The following is a 14979-nucleotide window of genomic DNA, read 5'->3' on the forward strand; positions in this document are numbered from 1 at the left end:
CGTTTTTCATCCGGCCGTGAAAATACTGCCCCCTAGCCACTCATTGACTTACATTTGAGTGTACAAAACATTTTGCCCCCAGAACAGCCTCAATCCATCAGGGCATGGACTCTACTAGTTGTCGAAAGTGTTCCACAGGGATTCTGGCCCAATGTGACTCAAGTGCTTCCCACAGTTGTGTCAAGTTGGCTGGATGTCCTTTGAGTGGTGGACCATTCTTGATACACACAGGAAACTGTTGAGTGTGAAAAACCTAGCACCTTTGCAGTTATTGACCCAAATGTATACTCCTGGCACATACCATACCCTGTTTAAAGGCACTCTGAATGGCACACATCTAAAATCCATGTCTCAATTGTCTCAAGGCTTAAAAATATTTCTTTAACTTGTTTCCTCCCCTTCATCTACACTGATTGAAGTAGATTTAACAAGTGACATCAATAAGGGATCATAGCTTTCATCTGGATTCACCTGGTCCGTTATAGAAAGTCTATCATAGAAAGAGCAGGTATCCTTAATGTTTTGTACACTCAGTGTATATCTGGAGTTAATAAACTGTAACACTAACAATAATGTATTTTCCCTTAGTACTTCCTGCTCCAGACCAGCTGACTGTTGACTCAGTGGACACCACATCAGCTGCTGTTAGCTGGAGCCAGCCACCAGGATTGGACCAAACCCAACATCATTACCAGATCTCCTACCACTGTCCAGGGACAGAACGACACATCACTACCACATCTTCACACAGCATCACTCTCTCTGACCTGCAACGTGGTACTCAGTACTCTGTCACTGTCTGCACTGTGCTGGAAAATGGAAAGCAAAGTCAACCTGTGTCAACAACCCTCAACACAGGTAACGAAGTACCCAGCTTAAGTATTATGTCTAGTGTCAAATTTGATTAAACTTGAACTAGTTATCGAAATAACTATGAACTAATTATAATAGATGTGTCAGCAGTATCTTCCCTGATGAGAAATATATGGTGAATTCCCCAGACCTCATAATGGAGTTTGGTGCTGAAATCATTAAAAGTTATGGTTTCTAAATGTTTGCTTGTTTCCTATTAGTGTGAGTCATTATCACAAGGAGTTGATCTGCTTCTGCTTGCTATCAGTACTACAGTGTAAAACACTTGTTATTGGAGAGTGGAGAGAATTTATAATCACAGTATTCTTTTATTTTATATTTTAAAAAATGGTGTGCCGGCGACAATTTAGCAGCGGCGCACCACCGTTGCCAAATGAATACAGCAGATACCCCTAATATTTGTTACTTGACAAATCCAACTTCTGTTGTGTGAATCCTTTTTTTTAGCTTGTTTTTTTTCCCATATCAAGCGGATTTGCCTTTTTTACTTTGACTATTATTCCTTCTATTGTATATTTTTGGAGTTAACCTGTAGCCCTTACCGCTACCTACAGTACCTTCTGTTAATATTGAGGCTACCTGCCTCTACCTTACCCCTACCTACAGTACCCTCTGTTAATATTGAGGCTACCTGCCTCTACCTTACCCCTACCTACAGTGCCCTCCGTTAATATTGAGGAAACTCAAATTAACTTTGAGCGCTTTAATTCAAATTTTTACATTGCAAACAGTGACAATTATTTTTCATGCCATGAGAAGTAGCGGATCCGACCAAATAGGTTCTGGAATCCATCAGTCCAAAACTGAGAGGTGCCGGATCCTGTTCCCGCAGGATCCAGCTCAAATAAAACACTGATGATACAGTAAAACACATTAACACATGACCAATTATCTTACTTTAATAACTTGTGATTCAGTACATTTTCAGTGGTGGAAGAGACCCTCCAGAGTTGCTGCAGTGTGTGTTCTACTGGCTGTGATTCCAGGCCTGTTGGAATACTGTAAGTGAAAAAAAAGAAAATAATGGTAGTCAATGTTTAGACTGTTACACGTTTTAATTGACTTTTCCCTTTTACAGATGCAGAGATTGACCAGTTGCAGAATAGTCTAAATACCAGGACCACTGAGAGAGACCAGTTACAGACCAGACTTAGGTTCTATGGTGAGTGCAGTCTTTAATTTTCCTAATTTAGAATTACAATTTTATTTCATACTTAGAAGAGATGTAATATGTTTGTAGACTTTTAAATGCCTGCTGTTCTGTTGTGTTTATTTCAGAGAAACCCTGTCTGGACGGATGGTGGAAGTTTGGCACCAGCTGTTATTATGTCTCCTCCACGATGGAAACAGGCAGGGGTGGTCAGAAGGAGTGCAGAGCAATGGGTGCAGACGATGTTATTATAAACAGCAGAGAAGAACAGGTAATCGATAATACATTAGTAATACTATAATACTACTTTTCATTGTTATTATGATTGTTATTCTCTACTTCTCTGACTAGTATTCATCATAGCCTTGGTTTCTCAAATGATTGCCTCGCCTGGTTCACCAACTACTTCTCTGATAGAGTTCAATGTGTCAAATCGGATGGCCTGTTGTCCGGGCCTCTGGTAGTCTCTATGGGGGTGCCACAGGGTTCAATTCTTGGGCCAACTCTTTTCTCTGTATACATCAATGATGTCGCTCTTGCTGCTGGTGAGTCTCTGATCCACCGGTACGCAGACGACACCATTCTGTATACTTCTGGCCCTTCTTTGGACACTGTGTTAACAACCCTCCAGACGAGCTTCAATGCCATACAACTCTCCTTCCTTGGCCTCCAACTGCTCTTAAATACAAGTAAAACGAAATGCATGCTCTTCAACCGATCGCTGCCTGCACCAGCCCGCCCGTCCAGCATCACTACTCTGGACGGTTCTGACTTAGAATATGTGGACAACTACAAATACCTAGGTGTCTGGTTAGACTGTAAGCTCTCCTTCCAGACTCACATCAAACATCTCCAATCCAAAGTTAAATCTAGAATTGGCTTCCTATTTCGCAGCAAAGCATCCTTCACTCATGCTGCCAAACATACCCTCATAAAACTGACCATCCTACCGATCCTCGACTTCGGCGATGTCATTTACAAAAGAGCCTCCAATACCCTACTCAATAAACTGGATGCAGTCTATCACAGTGCCATCCGTTTTGTCACCAAAGCCCCATATACTACCCACCACTGCGACCTGTATGCTCTCTTTGGCTGGCCCTCACTTCATACTCGTTGCCAAACCCACTGGCTCCAGGTCATCTACAAGACCCTGCTAGGTAAAGTCCCCCCTTATCTCAGCTCACTGGTCACCATAGCAGCACCCACCTGTAGCACGCACTCCAGCAGGTATATCTCTCTGGTCACCCCCAAAGCCAATTCCTCGTTTGGCCGCCTTTCCTTCCAGTTCTCTGCTGCCAATGACTGGAACGAACTACAAAAATCTCTGAAACTGGAAACACTTATCTCCCTCACTAGCTTTAAGCACCAGCTGTCAGATCAGCTCACAGATCACTGCACCTGTACATAGCCCATCTATAATTTAGCCCAAACAACTACCTCTTCCCCTACTGTATTTGTCTGTTTATTTTGCTCCTTTGCACCCCATTATTTATATTTCTACTTTGCACTTTCTTCCACTATAAATCTACCATTCCAGTGTTTTACTTGCTATATTGTATGTACTTTGACACCATGGCCTTTTTTGCCTTTTCCTCCCATAACTCACCACATTTGCTCACATTGTATATAGACTTATTTTTCTACTGTATTATTGACTGTATGTTTGTTTTACTCATGTAACTCTGTGTTGTTGTATGTGTCGAACTACTTTGCTTTATCTTGGCCAGGTCGCAATTGTAAATGAGAACTTGTTCTCAACTTGCCTACCCGGTTAACCCCTGGTCGGGACGGACATCCAGCGAAAAATCCTATCGCCATTAGCATAACAACTTTTTTTATTTTTTAAATTTTTTTTTCAAATATAGGACTATGTTATATCGTTTTATAGATACACCTCTCCTGAATCGACCCACATTGTCCGATTTCAAAAGGCTTTACAGCGAAAGCAAAACATTAGATTATGTTAGAGGAGTATATCATAAAAGTAGACACATAGCCATTTTCCGACCAACCACATGCATCACAAATAACCAAAAAACAGCTAAATGCAGCACTAACCTTTGACAATCTTCATCAGATGACACTCCTAGGACATCATGTTACACAATACATGCATTCTTTTGTTCGATAAAGTTCATATTTATATATAAAAACAGCATTTTACATCGGCGCGTGATGTTGACTAACTATTTTTCCTCAAATGCGTCCGGTGAAACAGCGCTACAATTTACTAAATTACTATTCGAAAACATTTTTAAAATGTAATATTGTCAATCTAAGATTTATAGATTAACATCTCTTGAAGGCACCTGCAGTGCCAGATTTAAAAATAACTTTATTGGGTAATCATACTTTGCGATGAAAGGGGATGCGATACTCAGAAAAATAGGTTAACGTTACAGGTCAGCGCCATCTTGGAACAATCGCATATCAAATATAGTCTTGTATACTATTGTCAAAATCCCTTACCTTTGATTATCATCATCAGAATGCACTTACAGGTATCCCAGGTCCACAACAAATGTATTTTCGTTCGAAAAAATTAATCCTTTATGTCTTCTTGTTAGTGCGTTCTGAAGGCTGCACCAAAAGTACCGTCGCCCGCGGGACACCTCTCTTAACAAAATAGATTTTTTTATTTATTTAGGTTTGTTCAAACATGTCAAACGTTGTATAACATAAATCTCTAGGGCCTTTTTCAACCACAGATCCAATAGCATTCAAGGGGAACGATTTCATTGTCTTAAAAAACGTTTCGAAAGGTGGGGGTAGCCAGGGGTGCCGGCGTCATAATGGTGATGGCCCTCCCCATGTGACCACGTTCCACAGACTCTCATTCAGTCAGTTCTCACAGTAGGAGACTCAAACCACTTTGTAAAGACTGGGGACATCTAGTGGAAGCAATAGGAAGTGCTCAATGAACCATAGCTACAGTGTGAGTTATAGGCAAAGCGATGAAGTTGAGTCCGCAATTCAGAATTCCACATCCTGTTACGATCTGTCTCGGGGTTTTGACTGCCATATGAGTTCTGTTATACTCACAGACATCATTCAAACAGTTTTAGAAACTTTAGGGTGTTTTCTATCCACATATATATGCATATCCTAGCTTCTGAGTTTGAGTAGGAGGCCGTTGAAAATGGGCACAATTGTTTTTCAAAAATCGCTGTAGCGCCCCCTATCCTAGGCGACCGTCAAGAGGTTAAATAAAGGTGAAATAAAAATAAATAAATAAAATGTGTAACCAATTGTATCACCAATGTTCATGTCACTGTAAATTTATAAAAATACTTCCTGTCAGCAAACAAGTGTGCTTGAGATGATATCTCTAATTATACTACAGTAAAGTAGCTGAGGCTGCAACTTGATCTAATAGTTTCACTTCGGAATTCAACCTAATCTGAATGAAAGTCTAATTTTGACGCATTCATTCCGTGTGGTTACAGGGTTAATTCTGCGTGGCGACAGGGTTAATTCTGTGTGGTTACAGGGTTAATTCTGTGTGGTTACAGGGTTAATTCTGTGTAGTTAGTGTTAATTCTGTGTGGTAACAGGGTTAATTCTGTGTGGTTACAGGGTTAATTCTGTGTGGTTACAGGGTTAATTCTTTGTGGTTACAGGGTTAATTCTTTGTGGTTACAGGGTTAATTCTGTGTGGTAACAGGGTTAATTCTGTGTGGTTACAGGGTTAATTCTGTGTGGTTACAGGGTTAAAACCGAAACAATTCAAAGGGTTATGGTTAGGGGTTAAGGTCAGGGTTATGGGTTGGGGAATGCTTAAAACAAAAATGATTAAACACAGCGTTCTCTTTCCATCAAGTACTCTCCCAGCTTGCTAATCATTGTGAACTGCCGTGGTGCAGTCGTCAGAGCAGAGTGCTTGGTCTGTGTGGTCTGAGCATGCTTCCCCTCTGGGCATCATGAGTTTCAACCAGTGTTCTGCAACAGTTTGGTATTGTTTTAGTGAGCACTGAGGAAGGAATGTATGGGAGTACTCAGGACCTTTTCAAACATCCTAAATCCCCTTGTATTTCTAGTGACCAGGCTGAGTACATTATACTACTACTACTACTATTAGACTACTACTACTATTATTTATAACATGTAAAAGTGTTTCTCTGCTGTAGAGATTAAATAATGGCTATTGTATTTCTTCCATAATTTATCAATGGATTTAAGAAGAATGTCTGGATTGGTGCACTTAAATTAGACGGAGTCTGGAAGTGGGTTGACAACACACCATTTAACACTACGTGAGTGAACAGGTTCTGGAGGACTTTTACACTCTTTTTTCTGCTGTAATAAATTACTTTTTACAGTCAGATAATCTCATCCTCAGCCAGCTCTCTCTCTCCCTCTGTAGAATGGCAACAACTGATCCTGGGGACTAGGTTAACTGTCTGATTCTCTCTGTAGAATGGTAACAACTGATCCTGGGGACTAGGTTAACTGTCTGGTTCTCTATGTAGAATGGTAACAACTGAGCCTGGGGACTAGGTTAACTGTCTGTTTATCTCTGTAGAATGGTAACAACTGGGCCTGGGGACTAGGTTAACTGTCTGGTTCTCTCTGTAGAATGGTAACAACTGATCCTGGGGACTAGGTTAACTGTCTGATTCTCTATGTAGAATGGTAACAACTGAGCCTGGGGACTGGGTTAACTGTCTGATTCTCTCTGTAGAATGGTAACAACTGATCCTGGGGACTAGGTTAACTGTCTGGTTCTCTCTGTAGAATGGTAACAACTGATCCTGGGGACTAGGTTAACTGTCTGATTCTCTATGTAGAATGGTAACAACTGAGCCTGGGGACTAGGTTTACTGTCTGATTCTCTATGTAGAATGGTAACAACTGAGCCTGGGGACTAGGTTAACTGTCTGGTTCTCTATGTAGAATGGTAACAACTGATCCTGGGGACTAGGTTAACTGTCTGGTTCTCTCTGTAGAATGGTAACAACTGAGCCTGGGGACGAGGTTAACTGTCTGGTTCTCTCTTTAGAATGGTAACAACTGATCCTGGGGACTAGGTTAATGGTCTGATTCTCTATGTAGAATGGTAACAACTGATCCTGGGGACTGGGTTAACTGTCTGATTCTCTATGTAGAATGGTAACAACTGATCCTGGGGACTAGGTTAATGGTCTGATTCTCTATGTAGAATGGTAACAACTGATCCTGGGGACTGGGTTAACTGTCTGATTCTTTATGTAGAATGGTAACAACTGATCCTGGGGACTAGGTTAACTGTCTGATTCTCTTTGTAGAATGGTAACAACTGAGCCTGGGGACTAGGTTAACTGTCTGATTCTCTCTGTAGAATGGTAACAACTGAGCCTGGGGACTAGGTTAACTGTCTGTTTCTCTCTGTAGAATGGTAACAACTGAGCCTGGGGACTAGGTTAACTGTCTGGTTCTCTCTGTAGAATGGTAACAACTGAGCCTGGGGACTAGGTTAACTGTCTGATTCTCTATGTAGAATGGTAACAACTGATCCTGGGGACTAGGTTAACTGTCTGATTCTCTATGTAGAATGGTAACAACTGATCCTGGGGACTGGGTTAACTGTCTGATTCTCTATGTTGTATTGGATGATTTTCAACTCTGATTCTCTGTGTTGTTTATAGCTATTGGATTGCAGGGGAACCAAATAACTTGAATGACAAGTGTGTTGAGATCTCACAGACGGCATCAGACCCATTGAAGAGTTGGAGGGCTGCACCATGTACTTCAAATTACTGGGTGTGTGAAAAACCGTCTACACCGTAGTCTAATTATAATAACTAATGTAAGCCCCTATCTTATGGAGTTGAACTGGTTTTCACTGTGTTAGGCTGAACCTGTTTTTGTTTCTATGTATAACTACATTGAAAGACGTATTTGATGTCTTTAAAGAAACCTAGTAGGCTCTAACTATGGTTTATTTAACATTTTTACCATATAACAATTTAGCAATTTAAATTTAACAAGATACTGTTTTCATTTAAGTTTTTGCAGTTATCAATCCATTTAAAATGCAGCAGTGTTATTTTTGCTTCTATTCTGTTACATATATACCATGTGTTCATTCTACTGATTAAATACATCTATATACTGTGATGTGGAGATTGATGATATGTTTTTTTATTTAATCAATTTTAGAATAAAGCTGTAACTTAACAAAATGTAGAAAAAGTCAAGGGGTCTGAATACTTTCAGAATGCACTGTATATACAGTGTTCTATATTTGCATCCATTCTGTTCCATATGTACCATGTGTTCATTCTACTGATTAAATACATCTATATACTGTGATCCAGGTATGTCATTTACTTGTCAGGTATACTGTATTACTAAGTGTTGTAATGTACTAATAGTAACTCCAGTGTGTTTCTTCTAAATGGTGTCAGTTATTAGTTGTCATAGCACAGTAAAAACACATTAGTTAATACATAGAAAATAGTCCTTATCAGTAAAGTTATAGCAGTACCAGAATTGACCACTAGATGGGTTGTGTCATGCATGGACATGTGACCAGAGCATGTATTCACAAAGCGTCCCAGAGTTAGAGTGCTGAACTAGGATCAGTTTTGTCTTTGACCTCTCTCTGGTAATGTTTTTCTGTAAAATATTTGACTTGGCTTACCCAGTACAAAGGAACCAATGGGATAGTCCCAAAAGTGCAAACTCTGCCCAACTAGCGACATAACACTCCTGTTGGATAACATATTCACATTTAGAACATCAGTGCAGTATTCTCGAACTTTCTGGAACTTTCAGTTGACTGTGAACTTTAGTTCCACATACTGTCTGTTTACCAACCACCCACACATTTTCTGAATAAGCCCAAGTTAACCACATGTTACCGTATATCTGAACCTATCATCCAGAGGTATATTAGTTATTATTAGTTCATAATTGTTTGTCCAAATAAGATAATATTACACCCAGTGTAGGCTACTGACCCACAAGGACACTTTACTCCAATATTACACACAGTGTAGACTACTGACCCACAAGGACACTTTACTCCAATATTACACCCAGTGTAGGCTACTGACCCACAAGGACACTTTACTCCAATATTACACCCAGTGTAGACTACTGACCCACAAGGACACTTTACTCCAATATTACACCCTGTGTAGGTTACTGGCACGCAAGGACACTTTAATATTACACCCAGTGTAGGCTACTGACCCACAAGGACACTTTACTCCAATATCACAGTTGAAGCTCGGGCGGGTTGCTGGAGACCAGGTGGCTGGAGCGAGAGGAGTTGAGATAGGGTAAGCAGGTCCAGGGAGGAATCCAAGGGAGTGGGGAATCCAGGACAAAGTAGCAGTATGACGAGACATGGGACAGGAGACAGGGACCAGAGTCAGAGCGGGCAGAACTGTAGCGGAGAGGAAAACAGCTTTAGGCAGGGTAACAGGATCTGAATAGAAGCGTAGACTAACTGAGCAGAGATTACAATCTGGCAGAGTGGAAATGGCAGGACTGAGTATTTGTAGAGGTCTTGATTATGGAATGGGTTGCAGCTGCTGGGGATCTGCTCTGACTCCAGCACACCTGTCTCCGCCCACACACACACACACACACACACACACACACACACACACACACACACACACACACACACACAAACACACACACACACACAGAGAGGGGGAAGGGCACTGGGGGAGGCGGCAGGTCAAAGAGACACAGGATGAGCAGTAGAAGGTGTTGCAGGAGCAGATGTGACACATACAACACACGTTTTTTCCCTGTTTCATTTTGTTTGATTAGAAACCAAGCATAGCCTCCCCTCCTCTAAATTAAAGCTGTATTTTATGTCTCCCCAATGCAATCGTGAAGTAGTCAATACTGTTGTTAAAGGGTTTGGTTCTAGAGACTGCTTGGAAATAAATCTAAATCACCAAAGCTTTATTAAAATATCAGGTTTCAGAGTTGTACACAGTGAGCTGACATTCCCCTTTTTTCTATGCATTGTAGGCAGGTTCAGTTTTGGATGTGCCTTAAACCCTCCACAGTCTGCATTGTTTTACAATTATATGCCCACGGGAGAAATGATGGTGCCTGTAAGTGTGACATAGACTATTTAAAACAAGTTATTTTGTTTTAATTTGATTCGAATTATTCATTCTCTTATTAGGCCTTATCAACAATGAATTTAATCTTGCTTATTGACAATGTTTGGCATGTCCATGCTTAGCCATAATGCAATTTACAGTAGGCCTAGCACCTATATCAGTGTGAATACTATTGAAGCCATGCATTTACTTAGAACAATGTGGACTGCAAATGGGTCAAGTTAACCTATTTAGCAAAGATTGGATGGGTTGTAAAGACCAATGCTGGACATGAGAAGCAGGTACGGGGAGTCAATATTTAATATAGCACAGACATTAAACAGGACAGGAACAGTGTCAGCACCAGCTAACATAACGACATACGAACATTAATCCTGAAGCCGGGAACAGAGCTTGGGAACAGACAGATATACTGTAGGGGACGTAATGACACAGGTGATTGAGTCCAGGTGAGTTCAATAATAGCTGATGCGTGTGACAGGGGAAGGCAGGTATGCGTAATGATGGTGGCAGGAGTGCGTAATGCTGGGGAGCGCCAGAGAGGAGGAGTAGGAGCAGGTCTACATTTAGTTATTTTGTTTCTATAAGCCATTTAACAAACTATAACGGACTAACATTGGAAATGGAGTTGATTTCAAGGCAATACATAAAAGACCGTAAATACACAACCTGAAGAAACCACATATTTTGCCACTGAGAACGTTCTGATTGGCCAATCTGTGGCCAAGCCTCAACACACCCACAACTTGTTTATTCATCAAAACCAAGCCCTTAAGCTCCAACGCCAGCAAGTACACCGATAATTGTAATAGTGAAAATAGCCAAAATATCTCTGACCCCTGAATCTATAGCACTACCGCCTGCGTTTAGATTTACCATTGTGTTAGGTTGTCACGTCCTGACCAGCAGAGGGAGTAAGTGTATACGTTTTGGTCAGGGCGTGGCAGAGTTAGTTGTGTTTTGTATGTGGGTCTATATTCTGTCTAGGTTGGGTTGTTCTATATAGAGTTAATTGGGGTGGACTCCCAATTGAAGGCAGGTGTGTTGTGTTGCCTTTGATTGGGAGTCCTATATTAGTAGGGTGTGTTTGTCTGTGTGTTTGTGGGTAATTGTTTGTGAGCACTGCGTTTATTGAGCCTGCTACACTGTCTAGTCGTGAGTACTGTTTATTGTTTTGTTTTTTCCCTGTGGATGCTTTTCTGAGTTTAAATAAAAAGATGAGTATCCACATACCTGCTGCATTTTGGTCCTCCCTTCAACACCACAACGAAATCCGTGACAGAATTACCCACCAAACCAGGACCAAGCAGCAGAGGAAAGCTGGCGAGGACTGGGGAACACGGCGGGTAAGGGAGCCCGAGAGGCAGCCCCAAAAATGTTTTTTGGGGGGGCACAAGAGCTGTTTGTCGGGGCGAGACTGGAGACCCAGGCCAGCTCCCCGTACCCGTTTTGGAGGTAAAATGACTGGACAGGTCCCGTGCTTTGGGGTAGGTGCTATGGTGAGGCCTGGGATTTTCAGGCCGGTAGGCACAGTACCAGCGCCCCGCATGTGCCAGGGCGAAGTGAGCATCGAGCCTGAAGGGGTGATGCCAACCCTGCGCTCAAGACCGCCAGTGCGCCTCTACGGTCCGGTGTTTCCCGCGATACGCACTAGCATAGAGGTGCGTGTCTCCAGGCTGGCACGTCCAGTACCAGCCCCACGCATCAGGCATCTAGTGCGTCAGTCCAGCCCCGCCAGTCAAGAGTCGCCAGAGCTGCCCGTCAGTCAGGAGTCGCCAGAGCTGCCCGTCAGTCAGGAGTCGCCAGAGCTGCCCGTCAGTCAGGAGTCGCCAGAGCTGCCCGTCAGTCAGGAGTCGCCAGAGCCGCCCGTCAGTCAGGAGTCGCCAGAGCCGCCCGTCAGTCAGGAGTCGCCAGAGCCGCCCGTCAGTCAGGAGTCGCCAGAGCCGCCCGTCAGTCAGGAGTCGCCAGAGCCGACCGTCAGTCAGGAGTCGCCAGAGCCGACCGTCAGTCAGGAGTCGCCAGAGCCGCCCGTCAGTCAGGAGTCGCCAGAGCCGCCCGTCAGTCAGGAGTCGCCAGAGCCGCCCGTCAGTCAGGAGTCGCCAGAGCCGCCCGTCAGTCAGGAGTCGCCAGAGCCGCCCGTCAGTCAGGAGTCGCCAGAGCCGACCGTCAGTCAGGAGTCGCCAGAGCCGACCGTCAGTCAGGAGTCGCCAGAGCCGCCCGTCAGTCAGGAGTCGCCAGAGCCGCCCGTCAGTCAGGAGTCGCCAGAGCCGCCCGTCAGTCAGGAGTCGCCAGAGCCGCCCGTCAGTCAGGAGTCGCCAGAGCCGCCCGTCAGTCAGGAGCCGCCAGAGCCGCCCGTCAGTCAGGAGCCGCCAGAGCCGCCCGTCAGTCAGGAGCCGCCAGAGCCGCCCGTCAGTCAGGAGCCGCCCGTCAGTCAGGAGCCGCCAGAGCCGCCCGTCAGTCAGGAGCCGCCAGAGCCGCCCGTCAGTCAGGAGTCGCCAGAGCCGCCCGCCAGTCAGGAGTCGCCAGAGCCGCCCGCTGCATTTTGGTCCTCCCTTCAACACCACGACGAAATCCGTGACATAGGTTTGTTAAAATAGAGCCCTAGGTGTTCTAGGTAGAGAAACGGGGGACTATGTACAAAACGTGCTGTCATTCTTAAATGGATGAAAATACCCTCAAATTGAAGGTGACAGTCTGCACTTTAACCTTATAGTCATTGTTTGATTTTAAATACAAAATGTTGGAGTATAGAGCCAAAATAATATAAAATGATTCCCTGTCCCAATAATTACAGAGGACACTGTATATCAAACCGTTTTCAAACACTTTGAGCTGACTTGGTTATGCATTTACATAATTGCTGGAACTGTGCTATAATGGACGGTAATGGTCTCTATGCGTTCCTACAGTGAGCATAGGACCACTCATGATATGCAGGAAGCATGAGCTGTAATTATTGCCTTAATTAAAAATGATTCTAATTTGAGAATTCATTATGGTGACTTCACTAGTGAATATTATAAGGCCAGTTTGTACATAGTATGGTTGGAGTCTGAGTCAGTCAGCATGATAGTGTGAAAAATGATTATTATAGAATAGCATTAAAATCTGCTAACCATGTGTATGTGACAAATAAAATTTGATTTGAAGGTCAACTCAGTTTAATTTGGATAATGTCAACATGAATACATTGTCAAGATGTGTTTAAATGACCTTTGCGCTATTGGCATCATTTTCTCTATGTTACAAAGAGTAGAAAGAAACAAAGTTCCTGACTTCTCTCCTCTTGGGATACTCAAAAGCCTGGCTGGTCATTCACCCAGTAACACACTTGGGACGACAGCTAGTCTAGTGGTTAAGAGCGTTGGGCCAGAAACCGAAAGGCAGTTAACCCCCCAACAACATCTGCTCCCCGGGTGCCGATGACATAGATGTTGATTAAGGCAGCCCCCCGCACCTCTCTGATTCAGAGGCGTTTGGTTAAAAGCGGTAGAACGCATTCAGTTGTTCAACTTAGTAGCTATCGCCTTTCCCCACATGCATCACCGCCATAACAAGCGGTGATGCAGCCAGTCAAGATACTCTCAATGGTACATCTGCAGAACTTCTTGAGGATCTGAAGGCCCATGCCAAATATTTTCATCCTCCTCAGCAGGAAGAGGCATTGTCGTGTCCTCTTCATGACTTTTGGTGTGTGTAGACCACGATAATCTCTTAGTGATGTGGACACCGAGGAACTTGAAGCTCTCAACCTGTTCCCCTACAGCCCTGTTAATGTGGATGGGGGCGTGCTCGGCCCTCCGTTTCCTGTAGTCCAAGATCAGCTCCTTTGTCTTGCTGACGTTGAGATGTGTGTGTATTGTGTGTATTGTTTTGAATTGTTAGATTTACTGCACTGTTGGAGCTAGAAACACAAGTATTTCTCTACACCCGCAATAACATCTGCTAAATATGTATATGTGATCACTAAATTTGTTTAGATTTGGATTTGATTGTTGTCCTAGCACCACACAGCCAGGTCTCTGGCCTCCTCCCTGTTTCATCATCGTCTGTGATCAGGCCTACCACCGTCATGTCATCTGCAAACTGCAAACTTAATGATAGTGTTGGAGTTGTTCACGGCTACACAGTCACAGGTGAACAGGGAGTACAGGAGGGAACTAAGCACGCACCCCTGAGGGGCCCCCGTGTTGAGGGTCAGCGTGGCGAATGTGTTGTTGCCTACTCCCACCACCTGAGGTGGCCCGTCACAGGAAGTCCAGGATCCTGTTGCAGAGGGAGGTGTTTTATCCAAGGGTCCTTCGCTTAGTGATGAGTTTTGAGGGCGCTATGGTGTTGAACACTGAGCTGCAGTCAATGAATAGCATTCTCACGTTACCTTGGTGTTCTTGGGCACAGGGAATAAGGAGATCTGTTTGAAACGTGGGTATTACAGACTGGGTCAGGTATTACAGACTGGGTCGAGGTTGAAAATGTCAGTGAAGACATTTGCCATCTGTCCTGGTAATCCGTCTGGCCCTGCGGCCTAGTGAATGTCAGCTTGTTTAAAAGTCTTACTCACACTGGCTACAGAGAGTCGTCTGGAACAGCTAGTACTCGCTTATATGGATCAGTGTTACTAGCCTCGATGCGAGCATAGAAGGAATTTAGCTCGTCTGGTGGGCTCACATCACTGGACAGCTCGCGGTTGGGTTTCCCTTTGTAATCCGTGATAGTTTGCAAGCCCTGAAGTCGGAGATTTCCGAGTTCCCAGGTGTTTTGAACGCGGCATTAGGGGATCTGTTCTCCACCACCCACAACCTTCCTGGGTACATTTCTACATTCTGTCATTAAAAAGATGAAAAGAAATGTCCTAAGAAAGTGCTGCTCAATGACATCATC

At 43.6% G+C, this 14979-nt stretch overlaps 1 protein-coding gene across 3 annotated transcripts in view; it reads left to right on the forward strand.

Moving 5' to 3' along the window:
- LOC115191642 (uncharacterized) overlaps positions 1 to 8333 on the forward strand; it is a 31404-nt gene extending 23071 nt beyond the window's left edge. The window contains exons 5-10 of one of the 3 annotated variants that reach the window (XM_029749440.1): positions 589 to 858; positions 1791 to 1874; positions 1952 to 2035; positions 2152 to 2297; positions 6188 to 6279; positions 7651 to 8333. In XM_029749440.1, coding sequence (XP_029605300.1) covers positions 589 to 858; positions 1791 to 1874; positions 1952 to 2035; positions 2152 to 2297; positions 6188 to 6279; positions 7651 to 7792 — 818 coding nt within the window. In that variant the 3' untranslated portion in view covers positions 7793 to 8333. The remainder of the gene's footprint in view (positions 1 to 588; positions 859 to 1790; positions 1875 to 1951; positions 2036 to 2151; positions 2298 to 6187; positions 6280 to 7650) is intronic. The other 2 variants (XM_029749442.1, XM_029749443.1) reach the window with 2 other exon arrangements.
- Positions 8334 to 14979: the final 6646 nt, after the last annotated feature.

This window comes from Salmo trutta, chromosome 4, assembly GCF_901001165.1.
Source record: "Salmo trutta chromosome 4, fSalTru1.1, whole genome shotgun sequence".
NCBI classification, from domain to species: Eukaryota; Metazoa; Chordata; class Actinopteri; order Salmoniformes; family Salmonidae; genus Salmo; species Salmo trutta.